This window comes from Apodemus sylvaticus, chromosome 1, assembly GCF_947179515.1.
Source record: "Apodemus sylvaticus chromosome 1, mApoSyl1.1, whole genome shotgun sequence".
NCBI classification, from domain to species: Eukaryota; Metazoa; Chordata; class Mammalia; order Rodentia; family Muridae; genus Apodemus; species Apodemus sylvaticus.
Window position 1 is genome coordinate 142,400,529 of NC_067472.1, and position 12,280 is coordinate 142,412,808.

The 12,280-nt window shown below is 51.7% G+C and overlaps 1 protein-coding gene across 1 annotated transcript in view; it reads left to right on the forward strand.

Annotated features, from left to right (window-relative positions):
- Nucleotides 1–12,050, forward strand: part of Lrrk1 (leucine rich repeat kinase 1) — a 138,270-nt gene extending 126,220 nt beyond the window's left edge. Inside the window, 7 exon segments of the mRNA XM_052161140.1 lie at nucleotides 597–748; nucleotides 3,886–4,003; nucleotides 4,948–5,064; nucleotides 7,113–7,550; nucleotides 7,552–7,964; nucleotides 8,570–8,671; nucleotides 10,688–12,050. Coding sequence (XP_052017100.1) covers nucleotides 597–748; nucleotides 3,886–4,003; nucleotides 4,948–5,064; nucleotides 7,113–7,550; nucleotides 7,552–7,964; nucleotides 8,570–8,671; nucleotides 10,688–10,865 — 1,518 coding nt within the window. The 3' untranslated portion in view covers nucleotides 10,866–12,050.
- The last annotated feature ends 230 nt before the right edge of the window (nucleotides 12,051–12,280 follow it).

The following is a 12,280-nucleotide window of genomic DNA, read 5'->3' on the forward strand; positions in this document are numbered from 1 at the left end:
AAAATATTTATTTACATGTTAGTTGAATATAACCAATCCAAAAATCCAAACTCTAATATGCTCTGAAATCTGGAACTTTCTGAGTTTTACTCAATTTATGTATGAAATACATTGTGTGTAATACAGTCCCCATGCAAAAGCAGAGGGGAAGGTACACATCCCTTTGGAAGGTTTGCTCATGAGGAGCTGGGACTGTATTATATTTTTAAAGGTAATTCCTCCTTGATTCTTGGAAGAGGACCTTAATATCAAGTTTAGCACTTGTCCATCAAATCAGATATTAATTAGCTAATGCATTATGAATAGAATCTGAAAAAGACCCCTTACAAAAGTTTATGACCCTGGACTTAAAGTAGGATACAATGGGCAGAGCAGCTGAACCTACTACTGTGGCTGCGAGGACCAGAGGCTATGAAGGGCATTTATTGTTTATTTATTTACATATTGATTTACGTATTTATTTATGTATTTATGTATTTAGGAGTGTGTGTGTGTGATGGTTCTGGAGCCTTTTCAGTCTTGTGTTAGGCTAACACAAGACTGAAGGTGTATGGAGGACCACACAACTGTGCTCACTAGCGACCTCTCTCCCGCAGCGCCCCCTAGCTGTGTCTGTGGTGAGCCAGATGAAAGACCCAACCTTCGCCACCTTCATGTACATGCTGCCCTGTGGGAAGCAGTCGGCCTTCTTCTCATCCCAGAGCCAGGAGTACACCGTGGTGTTCTGGGATGGGAAGGAGGAGTCCAGGTAATCTGTCCATCTGTCCTTCCCTGCGCACTGGGAACAGAAAGCGGCGATGTAGGTGGGGAGTTTCTGAGCAGACAGCAGAATGCAAAGCCCAGCTGGAGAACATTCCAAAGAGAAGAAGGCCAGGCAGTGGTGGCACACGCCTTTAATCCCAGCACTTGGGGGACAGAGGCAGGCGGGTCTCTGAGTTCAAGGCCAGCCTAGTCTATAGAGTTCCACAACAGCCAGGGCTACACAGAGAACCTTATCTTGTAAAAGAAGAGAGGAAGAAGGGAATGGCTGGATGTGTTGGAAACCCAGTTCCAGGGAGAGAGGGAGAGTGTCGCTTCAAGATGGAGTTAGCTACATTCTGAACACGGAAAAGAGATGATGCTGAAGGGGGAAGGCTGAGCAGCCAGTGGGGTGGGGTAAGAAAGCCAAGGGACCAGAGCCAGAGGGAGGCAGGGGACTGGAGCAGAGGGTCGCTCTCTAATAACTGGCCACAGGCAGTCCCTTCTGGTTTCAGCTCTTTTTCACAATAAAGTGGCAGGAAGTGAGAATGGGGGAATGAGACATCTGAGAAGAAAAGAGGAGGTCCATTGACCACCATGATCTGGGGGCCAGGATGCCTCGGGGATGTACAGAGACCTGCTGTAAGCTGCAAAGAAACCCAGCAGCCTGTCTATGTGACTTCTGCTCACTCCAACTCCTAGACTGAAGAGGGCAGAAAACCTGACAGTTTCACCAGGAAGTAGAGCAGGAACAGGATGTGAGGGTCTTTCAATGGGGGATTTAGAGAGAAGGCCCATAGGACCTGAGACCATAAAGTAGGGAGAATACACAATGGCCCTAGAAGGTCCCCAGCTAGATATGACCCAAGGCAGAGTGAACTGAAGAGCCAGGAAAGGGTTGAGGGACAGGTGACGGTCAGCATTGTGTGGCCCAGAGAGCAGTGGGTAGCAGAAAGCAAGAGGTGTGCTGTAGCGTGTAGGGAAGACCCACTGGGAGGGAGAAAGGATTCCTGAGACCCAGAGGCAGGGCCTGGGAAGGAGAGTGGCAAGAGATGGAATCTCCTTGGAATGGTCTTGTATGATGGCCTGTAGGGTTGTCCAATGCACGCTGCCCCTCCTGCCCCGACACAAGAGCTTTGCAAGTTAGTGTAGTCTTCAGATGGTCCCAGTGGAGGGTGTTTACAGGTCTTATAGTCCAGGAAGGGAGCAAGGGTGGGGTTGGTAGCTCAGACAACATGAGACTTGACTCGCATGGGATCAGCGGAACAGACTCTGACATTTGTATGGATCAGTGTGAAGGCATGGACAGAGGGGAAAATAACTTCACATTTCTAATTCTTTCCATTGGAGAGGTCCAAAGGAATGGCATTGGCACCCCCAGGATCTAGACATGGTCTCTAAGTACCAAGGAGAAGCAGGGTTTATCAAATGGCTGCTTCAGGGCTGGGCCTGAACCATTTCATACAAGAGAAGCAAGGAAGCAGATAGAGGCTTCTGGGAGCATCTTACGGGGACTCCGGAGCCACCCTGGTCTGTGGGTGCTGGGGCAGACCCTCCTTCACTCACCTGAGGGTGCGTGCTGTCCCCCTTCATCTCAGACATGAGGGGGATGCTGGAGAGAGTTGGACATGGGAAAAAATTATCTTTCCCAGTAGGAAGGCAGGGTCCTTAAAAACTCCCACCAGCACAAAGAAGGGAGAGTAATGGGAGGCTTCTACCTGGGCACACAGAGCAGGGAACCTGGATATATATATTTAGAGAGAGAGAGAGAGAGAGAGAGAGAGAGAGAGAGAGAGAGAGAGAGAGAGAGAGAGAGATCAGATCCCCAGACTGATCCATGGAGAAAGAAAGGAAAGGAGGCAAAAATAAAAAACAGAGTGACATGACATGACACCACTGTGGCTAGACTCTGGTCTTCTCTCTATAGTTTTTAAATTTTTTAAGCAAATATATTTACAGTATTAATTTTGACTAAAATGAATAGACAGAACTTTGGAAAAAGTTTAGTTTGCAAGTTTTGTATTCATTTTTATCATCTCCAGCTGTTCGGTGTCAGTCAGGGATGGTGAAAGCCTTCCAAAATCTGGCACCAGGAAAGAACGTATAGAGTAGCTCCTGTCCGCTGCTCCACTTTCTCTCTGACTGGGACAAAGAGCTGTGTGCTCTGGGGAGTGTGGCTAACCAACTAACCACTCCTCTACTCCCTCCGCCATGCAAAGGACACTGAGGACATGTGAAGGGGCAGTGGTACCACACATCATGGCCCCGTGGGCCAAGAGCCTGCTCTCCTCACTAACTATGGGCCGTTCTCAGTGCACGCAGACTGGGGGCGTGTCTTGAGCTCCACCCAGTCAAGTGTGGACTTTGCACGGCTCATCTTTGGCCTGGGGCTGTCTACTCTGTTCCTATGATGGGTGTGCCCTGGTCAGTTGGAGGGCAGTGAGCAGTCCAATGGAGGTGCCCTAGGTCACCCTGTTGGGATGGTTGCCTGAACACTTGGAGGTCACAAAAGGAAAGAGGCTGGCTTCCCATTGGAATGTCCTTTCTCTTCCATGTTCAAGCCTTGTACAGCAGGCAAACCCAGATGTACCCAATGTCGTGAAGTCAAGGTGTGCTTCCGATTTCTAGAGGTGAACAGGGTAGCAGATAGCGTTCTTTGTGTGTCGTTACCTTTGTGTTCCTGTGAACAAACTAACTGACAGAAACAACTCAAGGGTGGATGACTGATCCAGACTCACTGTGTCCAGTCCCTGCCGGCTTGGCCCCCTGACCTTGGGAGGAAAAGCATGGTGGCAGAGGCTCTTTACTTCTGGGAAGACAAGATGCAGAGAGAGGAAATGATAGAGACAGAGAAGGTGGGGAGGGAGACCAGGGTCCTGAGGTAACCTTCAAAGCCCTGCCACCAGTATTCCATCCCCTCCACTTAGCCCCGCCCCCCAACGTTTCTAGAGCATCCCAAAATAGTGCCTACACCTGGAAACCAAATCTTTAAAACATGAACCTGTGATAGACCCTTCATGCTTAAATGATCACCCCTGTTCCAAGGCCATTCCACGGGGGTGGGGGTGGGGGTGGGGGTGTCTCAGGGTGGTGGGGGAGGTGGCCCCTGGTTATCTAGAACTAACCATATGTTGTTGCTAACCACAGGAATTACACAGTGGTCAACACAGAGAAGGGCCTCCTGGAAGTACAGAGGATGACCTGTCCCGGAATGAAGCTGAGCTGTCAGCTCAAGGTCCAGAGCTCAGTGTGGATAGCCACTGAGGTAACTGCCAACCAGCAGGGCCCGTGTCAGGGTGAGCGTTAGAGGGGTACAGTTCCGGGGGGAACCAGACTTGTAAAACTACAAGATGTCAAGGCCAGCCTGTCCCTGAGCAATCCCTAAGACAATGTCATTGGTCCTGTGAGGTCACCAGGGGAATCACTGCTGGCTCCTGCTCACCACCAGCTGGAAGCTAGGATTCAGGGTAGTAAGACTAGAGACTCTCAGCAGGAGAAACTGGGCGTGTTGATAGCATGCTGTGTTTCCTCATAATACTGTGGGGGCCACGGAGCATAGCTCATCTCTGAGGACCTTCTGCCTCCGTAACAGAAATCATGGAGAGACGCAAGTAGCTGTCCTGTGAGAAATCCAAATGCTGTCCCTAATCAAATGCTGCAGGGTTATGAGTAGGGAAAGGAACATCATTATCCTTCTACGTGACTGATTAGAAGTATATAGGTCTCCTAAAACCCATAGATACCCGTGGGACTAAAGCCTCATGAATTAAGAATCTGTTTTAAGAGAATACACAGAGAGATCTCTAAATACCCATCCCCGATGTAAGTCTTTATAGCAACAACAAATTCACCAAATGTGCTTAAAGATGATGGACAGAAGAGGTCATCCCATATACATCCTAGAGGGGGGTAAAGGCACTCTGCCCACGGCACACTGTCACTGTACTGTGGCCCCACTTTGCTAGTGGCATGCTCATGCATAGCCGAAGTGAGCTTCTGAGATGTTCTGTCTCCCACTCCTTAGGATCCTCCATGAGTTAATTCTCTTGTACACTGTATCTTTCGAACAAAAAGCAGAAATGAATTAGCAAACAAAATGCTGCCTTTAAAAAGGTCCCAAAGGGGGTTCCCCAGGCTGAAAGCACCCTAATAGGACATGCCAGTCGCTTCCTTATCTGGTCCTTACAGTGAGCTTGTCTGCTTCTGCAGGACCAGAAAATCTATATCTACAGCCTTAAGGGTATGTGCCCATTGAGCATGCCCCAGCAGGCCCTGGACACCCCGGCTGTCGTCACCTGTTTCTTGGCAGTACCTGTTATCAAAAAGGTAAGGTGGGGAGAGAGGCCTGTCACCAAGTGTGGGAGGGGACGATAGATTGATCTGGGGACAGTGGAGTCACACCTTTCTGGGCCACCTTGCCCAAGTCATAGCCAGCTTTAGAGACACAAGTGACCACAATCAACATGGAGTGCCTACCGGCCGTGAGCTAGTACCAAAGCCCCCGACTTAGATGAGGCTCATACTGGTGCGGATGATGAATTAAGCCATTGCACATGGCCCCTTCTCTTGATAAAGGTATCAGGAGCCTCTCCTCTGCCCTGGCCACTGTCTTCTCTGATGAGCAGGCATAGCTGACTCCCTTTTATCCATCTCTGCCTCCTCTCAAAGACTCTCTTTCCTTCCCAGACCTCAGTCCTTTGCCCGGCATTGCCCAGCAAACCCACTCCCTCCCCCTCCTAACCCCATCCACTCAGTGCTGCCCAGCCCCAGCTCCACCACATCTTGGCATGGAGTCCAGCCTCACTAGCGCTGGCAAGGCCACCTCTTGACTGGCCCTGGGCCTTTTCCTCCAGACAGTAGACATAGGGGCTTCATTTTGCCTTCTGGTGAACTGTCAGGATGCAGAACCTCTCCTCTGAGAGCAAGGTGGCACTGCTTGCTCTCCCAGGCTCTGCTTCCTGCCCTGGATGCAGTCAGGCCACAAGGGACCCGTGGGTGCAACGGGTACCTTCCACCAGGGCATAAGCGGCACCTCCCAGCACATCTTTATAAAATGTGCTGAGTGCCCTTATGTGATCCGCATTTACCCACCTAAAATGAGGATGGTGATCGTAATGAAATAGGTCTCTGAACTTGCGGAGCCCGGAGTTCCAGGCTGGGCACTTGGAAGCCAACGATGGTTGCTATGACTTCTTGCATCGCCAACCCTGTGAGCTTTTCTCTCCATCCTGATCTAGTTTCACTGTTTTATAAAAGGAAAAAGACGAGACAGAAAATGGGTATGAAATGAACCTTACAGTCACTTATGATTGTAGCCCCAGGGGCAGGCTAGGCAGCCGGGGTCTCCCTACACCGGAGGAGGACCTGACACAAAGCATTATTGAAGGGCCCTGACAGGCAGAGGCCCAGCCAGGGCGCACCTCCTGCCGAAGCAGGGAGAATAAAGCAGACTCTGTGTGAGCCTCCTGCACAGGGTGCCTGCCCCCGTGGAGGCTGTCCTGAGGAGGCCACACAGGGCAGACCGTGCGTGCATTCTTGCACAAGCACGCTCAGATCCCGCCGTACGTGGTGTTCCCCACGCCGGCCAGCAGAGCCAGGATCCAGAAAGACGTATGGCCTGTTTGCTCTGGCTGCTTTATTGACCTAAATCCTGAAGATGGATTTTGAGAAATTTTCCTAGGGCTCCTTACTGTGGGTATTGTGCGTGAGGCCACTCACTCCAGTACCCTGAGCAGCTGCCCGCCCTCCCTCACACACCCCCACCACCCCGCTCCTCACAGGCACCCGGCCTCCTAACAGAGTGGCTTTCTACCACTCCCCCAGCTAGAACAAGGCTGGGAGCCTTCATTTTGTGGCCCTTTTCCTGACCCACTGCACTCTGTGTCTGCTCTGCTCTGCTCTGGGAAATACCCCGCCCGGGCGAGCCTGCATTTGGCTTTGTACCTGCAACTTTGGCTTCAGCCTAGTAACCTCTGGAGGGTAGCTACAGAGGAAATCGTGCTTAATGATAAGTCAAACTCCTCAGTAGTGTCAGCCCAGGCTCTTCAGAGTATGGCTGTGGGCACAAGAGACCAAGACATGCCTGCAAGAGAGTTAAGTTAGAAGCTTGTTAGCGCTTCCGCCTGGCAGCACCAGTGATGGGTGTGGCTCTGCTGGGGCAAAGCTACACTGTCTCTGGACATAATCCTGAGACCCCTGAGCAGGCCAAGATTTCAAAGGCTTTATTTCTCTGAGGCATTATGGGAGATCATGTGACCATTTGAGACACATATAGGGATGAGTCTGGTACCTGTGGTTTCTCTCTCTCTCTCTCTCTCTCTCTCTGCATGTGCGACATGAAAGAATATCGTGTGTCCCTGTCCCTTCACCCACAGAACTCCTTTCTGGTGCTGGCAGGCCTGGCTGATGGACTCGTGGCTGTGTTTCCCGTGGCACGGGGCACCCCAAAAGAAAGCTGCTCCTACCTGTGCTCACACACAGCCAATAGGTCCAAGTTCTGCATCCCGGATGAAGACTCACGGCAGAACCCCTACCCAGTGAAGGCGATGGAAGTGGTCAACAGTGGGTCTGAGGTCTGGTACAGCAATGGGCCTGGCCTCCTGGTCATTGACTGCACCACCCTGGACATCAGCAGGCGGCTGGAGCCCTATGCCGCCCCGTCCATGGTCGTGTCACTTGTGTGCAGCTCAGACTGCAGAGGAGAGGAGATGGTCTGGTGCCTGGATGACAAGGCCAATTCCTTGGTGATGTACCACTCTGCCACCTACCAGCTGTGTGCCCGGTACTTCTGTGGGGACCCCAGTCCTCTCAGGGGACACGTTTTCTGTGCAGCCCTCCCTCCCAGAAACCCCAGGCAGTCACTTAACCACCTCAAAGGAGCCTGAGGAAGAGTGCATCGCAGACGTGAGCATCATGTACAGCGAGGAGCGGGGCATGCAGATCCTCACCCACCAGGACTCGCTCACTGACTACTGCTCCATGTCCTCCTACTCGTCATCCCCGTCCCAGCGAGACCCCAGGTCCCCTTCCAGTCTGCCCAGCTCCCTCACCAGCTATGCCAGTGTGCCTTTCTCTGCCAATTATGAAGACCCAGACAGGCTGCAGGAGCCCAGTGTCACCTCTGACAGAACTGAGCACGACCTGAGCCCCATGGATGGGGAGACGTTCAGCCAACACCTGCAGGCTGTGAAGGTGCTTGCTGTCAAAGACCTCATTTGGGTCCCCAGGTAAGTTCTGTGGTGTGGAAGTATCATTTCTTTCTTTCCTTTTAAGAGTTATTTATTTATTTATTTCATGTGTGTGGGTACACTGTTGCTGTCTTCAGACACCCCAGAAGAGGGCATCGGATACCATTACAGATGGTTGTGAGCCACTATGTGGTTATTGGCAATTGAACTCAGGACCTCTGGAAGAACAGCCAGTGCTCTTAATCACTGAGCCATCTCCCTCTCCAGCCCCAGAAGTATCATTTCTGAGCTGCCCAATGCTCTTGCTTTGGGGCTGGGGTGAGTGGAACCCGTGGCTTCCTCAAAGATTCCCAGATCCATCTAGACAGTTCCGCTGAGCAGGCTTTACCATTCAGTTTTAGAATTGAGAGTTATCTCGTCAGTAAATCTAAGGATGTCCACACAGAAATTTACCTCATCTGCCCACCAGAAAGCTCAAGGGGCCACAAAACAGCAGCCATGCTCAGGTTTCCTCTTCTGCATCCACTGACGCTCTGTCCGTGGAAACGTCAGGCTCCTTACTGTCTGACGCACTTGCTCTATGCCCTCTGGAGAGTACAGCTTCCTGTACCAACTCTTCTCCTGTCTTGGCTTTGGTTCCTTAGACATGGTGGAGATATCATTGTCATCGGCCTGGAGAAGGATTCAGGTGCCCAGCGGGGCAGGGTCATCGCTGTTTTAAAAGCCCGAGAGCTCAATCCGCACGGGTAAGACCAAGAACCATTCTGTAGGGCTGGGGGGGAGGGGGTATGGGGAACCTCGGGGCTCACTAACACGTCCACTGGACAGCACAGCAGTCCTGCTGCCCCCCTGGGTTCCCACAGATAAGCCCGCTAGATCCACCAGTGTGGCCACAGAGCAAAGCAGAAGCAAGGTGGGGTCCTCCAGGCAGCTTCTGGAGTTCAGCATGATGGCCACTGGCCAAGGATATCTATTTCTGGGGGTGTCTATGTACCTGTAAATCAAATACACTGCCAAAGGTGTATCTACAGGGCCAGATTCAGCTGTGATTGCAATGACAATCTCTCCAATTGGTTCACTGTCCTTCCTACCAAACAGGAGATGTCCCCCTGCCCCAATGTCAGGGGACCCACCAGCCCTTGAAGCACCAGATAGTGCCAGGTGACATGGCCCCACTCTGCAGCTCCCCTCTCTGAGCCTGAGAGCAAGACTCGATGCTAATCTGCAGTGGGTAGCACTGGTAGACATGCCAGTTGCTGCTATGAGGATGGCAGTTCAGGACACGGGCTTCCTGGCCAGGGAGATGGGAGCCTGGTGTTAAGCCAGAGTTTCTGGTAGTGTTTATTCCTTACCCTGAAGAACCCCGTGAAAGGCCCCAATGCCAAACGTGTGTGTAGTATTTCTCATCATAGTAAATCTACTGGCAGCATACGCTGTCGCTCATCCTTGGGCAAAGGTCTTTATTTATCTTTAATATCATCACACAGTCCCATTCTGCCCAAAGCAGGACAGTCAGTGACAAGCAGCCAGTCACCCATGCCACGTGCAGTCCCTTGCCTGCTAGCACTGAGCTTTTTCAGTGAGTCCTGGGGCAACGGATCGTCTCTGTGTCCAATTCTGGAAATAAGATCAGGCTTTGCTCCTGAACCCTGGTTGACCTGATAAAAGGAAGCTTTGTGCAGAAGTAGTTCCCAGCTTCCAAGTTGGGCTTCAGGAAACAAATGGGTCCTCAGAACCAGGTTGGTTGACCTTGGCACACCTACTCTGACTGAACTGATATCTGTTTCTAGTCAACCCCCAGAGACAGGTTTTATCAAGTCAGGCACATTTGCTAGAAGGAGAAAGACCCGAATTAGCCAGCTGAAAAAGCAAGCAAGGACCAGAGACTCCTAATACCACGGTGAAAGAGAGCCTTGGGGTGCAGTGGGGCTCAGTCACTGGGCATAGGAGGAGGAGATACAACCAGACCCAGAGATGGGCCAGCAGCCCCACAGAGACACCACCAGGATGAAGAGGAATGCAGAGAGTCACGTGTTGTGGCCTGAGCAGAAACACGTTGTGCACGTACAGACCATGCGAAAACAGCCCACAGCCTCATAAACAATGTAAATAGTGATGGCTTGGAGACAGCAGCTTTTCTGTCTAATGTATTCCTGTGAACTTCCTGAGTCTGTGGGGGACAGAATGGGAGGGGCCGTGCAGCAAGGACACTCATGGGTCACTCTTGCGTTTTCACTGTGGGGTGCAGGTAAGTGTCACAGTGTTCCTGCAGAGGTTACAGGACAGTGGGGGGTTGAGTCCCTCCTGTTACATGGGTTCCGGGAATTAGGTCATCAAACTTTGCTCACAGGGAGGCAAGCCCCTTTACCCACTGAGCCATCCCTCTGGCCCTCATGACTTGTTCTTAACAGTAATATTCAGTTGCTGGTTTATTCTAGACACCAGAATTCCAAAGACAGGCAATGGACGATGCCTGCTCTGTTTATGTCAGCGGATGGCCTTCCAGAGCATTAGTCTACCGCCAGTGCTTATAGAAGTAGATGGGTACCCTTGGCCTTTAAGGTAGATTACAAGGCTCCGTCCCATAGGCCAGACTGCCAGGTAGAATCAGAACCTTCAAGTCCATGCTAGAGCGGGGCCTGAGGTGTTTATGACACCCTCTTAGTAACTCCGCCCCCTTCGCGGATATGCATGAAGAGGGAGGCCCCACCTTGACCCAGTGAGGACTCCTGTGGGTGATGGCTAACCCCTTCTGTCTGCAGGGTCCTGGTGGATGCTGCAGTGGTGGCAAAGGACACCGTAGTGTGCGGCTTTGCAAATGAAAACACAGAGTGGTGCCTAGCTGTCTGGAGGGGCTGGGGCGCCAGGGAGTTTGACATCTTCTACCAGTCCTATGAGGAGCTGGGCCGGCTGGAGGCTTGTACTCGGAAGAGAAGGTAATGCTTCTGGAAGGGCCTCCGTGCGGATCCAGCAGGTCCGAGCCTCTGCCTGACCCCTCAGCGACAGCCCTCCTAGGGCACAGAAGACAAACGGGTTCTTTGCTGAACCTTCTGCTAAGAAGGGCTGAGAAGCTAGGAGCTACTGGGCGTTTTGTAGTTCTCGGGTTCTGTGGGGAAAGTTACCAGCCCATGAGAAGCCATAGGCGCTGGGCGCTGGTCTAGAGAGGCCTCCCCTTGCCTCTTCTGAAGGCTTCCAGGAGCGGGGGAGGGTGACCCCGTTCCAAGCCTTCCCGGCATAATGAATGGGCCTGTCCGGGCTTTATTTCCTGCCAGGCCTCAGATGGAATTACACTACAGAGTCTTGGTTGAGGAGCAGTTCGGGGTAAGGTGGGAGGAGGACTGTGACCCCTGGCCCTCCTTCCCTGAAGACCCCAGTCTCTCAGCCTGTTTCACAAGGCTCTGAATCCCAGGAGTGTGGGGCCCAGCTTGGTCGAGCTGAGATCGAATCTCCTGCTTGGCAAAGGCTGCATATGGGAAAGCCCAGAAGGACCCTGGGCAGGCAGCATTGCCCAATAGTGCGGATGAATGGGTTCCTTCAAGAGTCCACGGCCAGAAAGCCCAGTGTGAGGACCCCTGCTCCTCCCTTTACATTCTTCTCCCCCAACAAAAGGAAGGAGAAACCCAATCACTGGGCCTAGAGAGAGGGCCTGTGTTTATGGCTTGCTAAAATAAACTTGGACACAGCTGGAGCACAAGCCCTGTTTGTTTGCACATCATAATCTTGTTTATCACTTTAACAAATTAAGTAATATCTCAGCGGTTAGGCCTGGTTGTGAAATCCCACCGTATGGGACTTATGCTGAATTATGCATTTGCCAAACATTTACTGCCCACGTGGACAGCAGATGAAGGAAAGCCAAGTTGATAACAGGGCGCAGGGGCGAGACAGGGAACATTTTATAAATTCTGAGCACACGTATGTGTGTACGCACGCCCACATCTTTGCCAAGCATCACCCTTAGAGGATGCCTAACCTACAATTCACGTTTGAATGCGAGATTGTACTTGGCTCGTGCTATTGAACCTTTTCTAGAATTAAATTATAAAAAGCAAACTTTCAAGATGTGCTGGGGAGTGTAAGTCAGTAAGACTCGTGATACCTGAAAATAAACAGACTTACGTGAAACCATGGCCTTTGTCTCTTGAATGTGACACGCGGTCTCTGGCCTTCCTGGATGCCCTTGCTGCCCAGGGTGGACATGGGCTACCCGTCTCAGCCCACTTCTGGGTGTTCCCGGCTGCCCTGTAGCGATTCCCATGGGCAGATGCTTCCCTGTTGGCCTCAGCCCCCGAGAAAGCTAGCTTCTCACTTCCTTTTGTGAGTCAGGCTCTGAATCCTGAGGACCAGACCTTGAA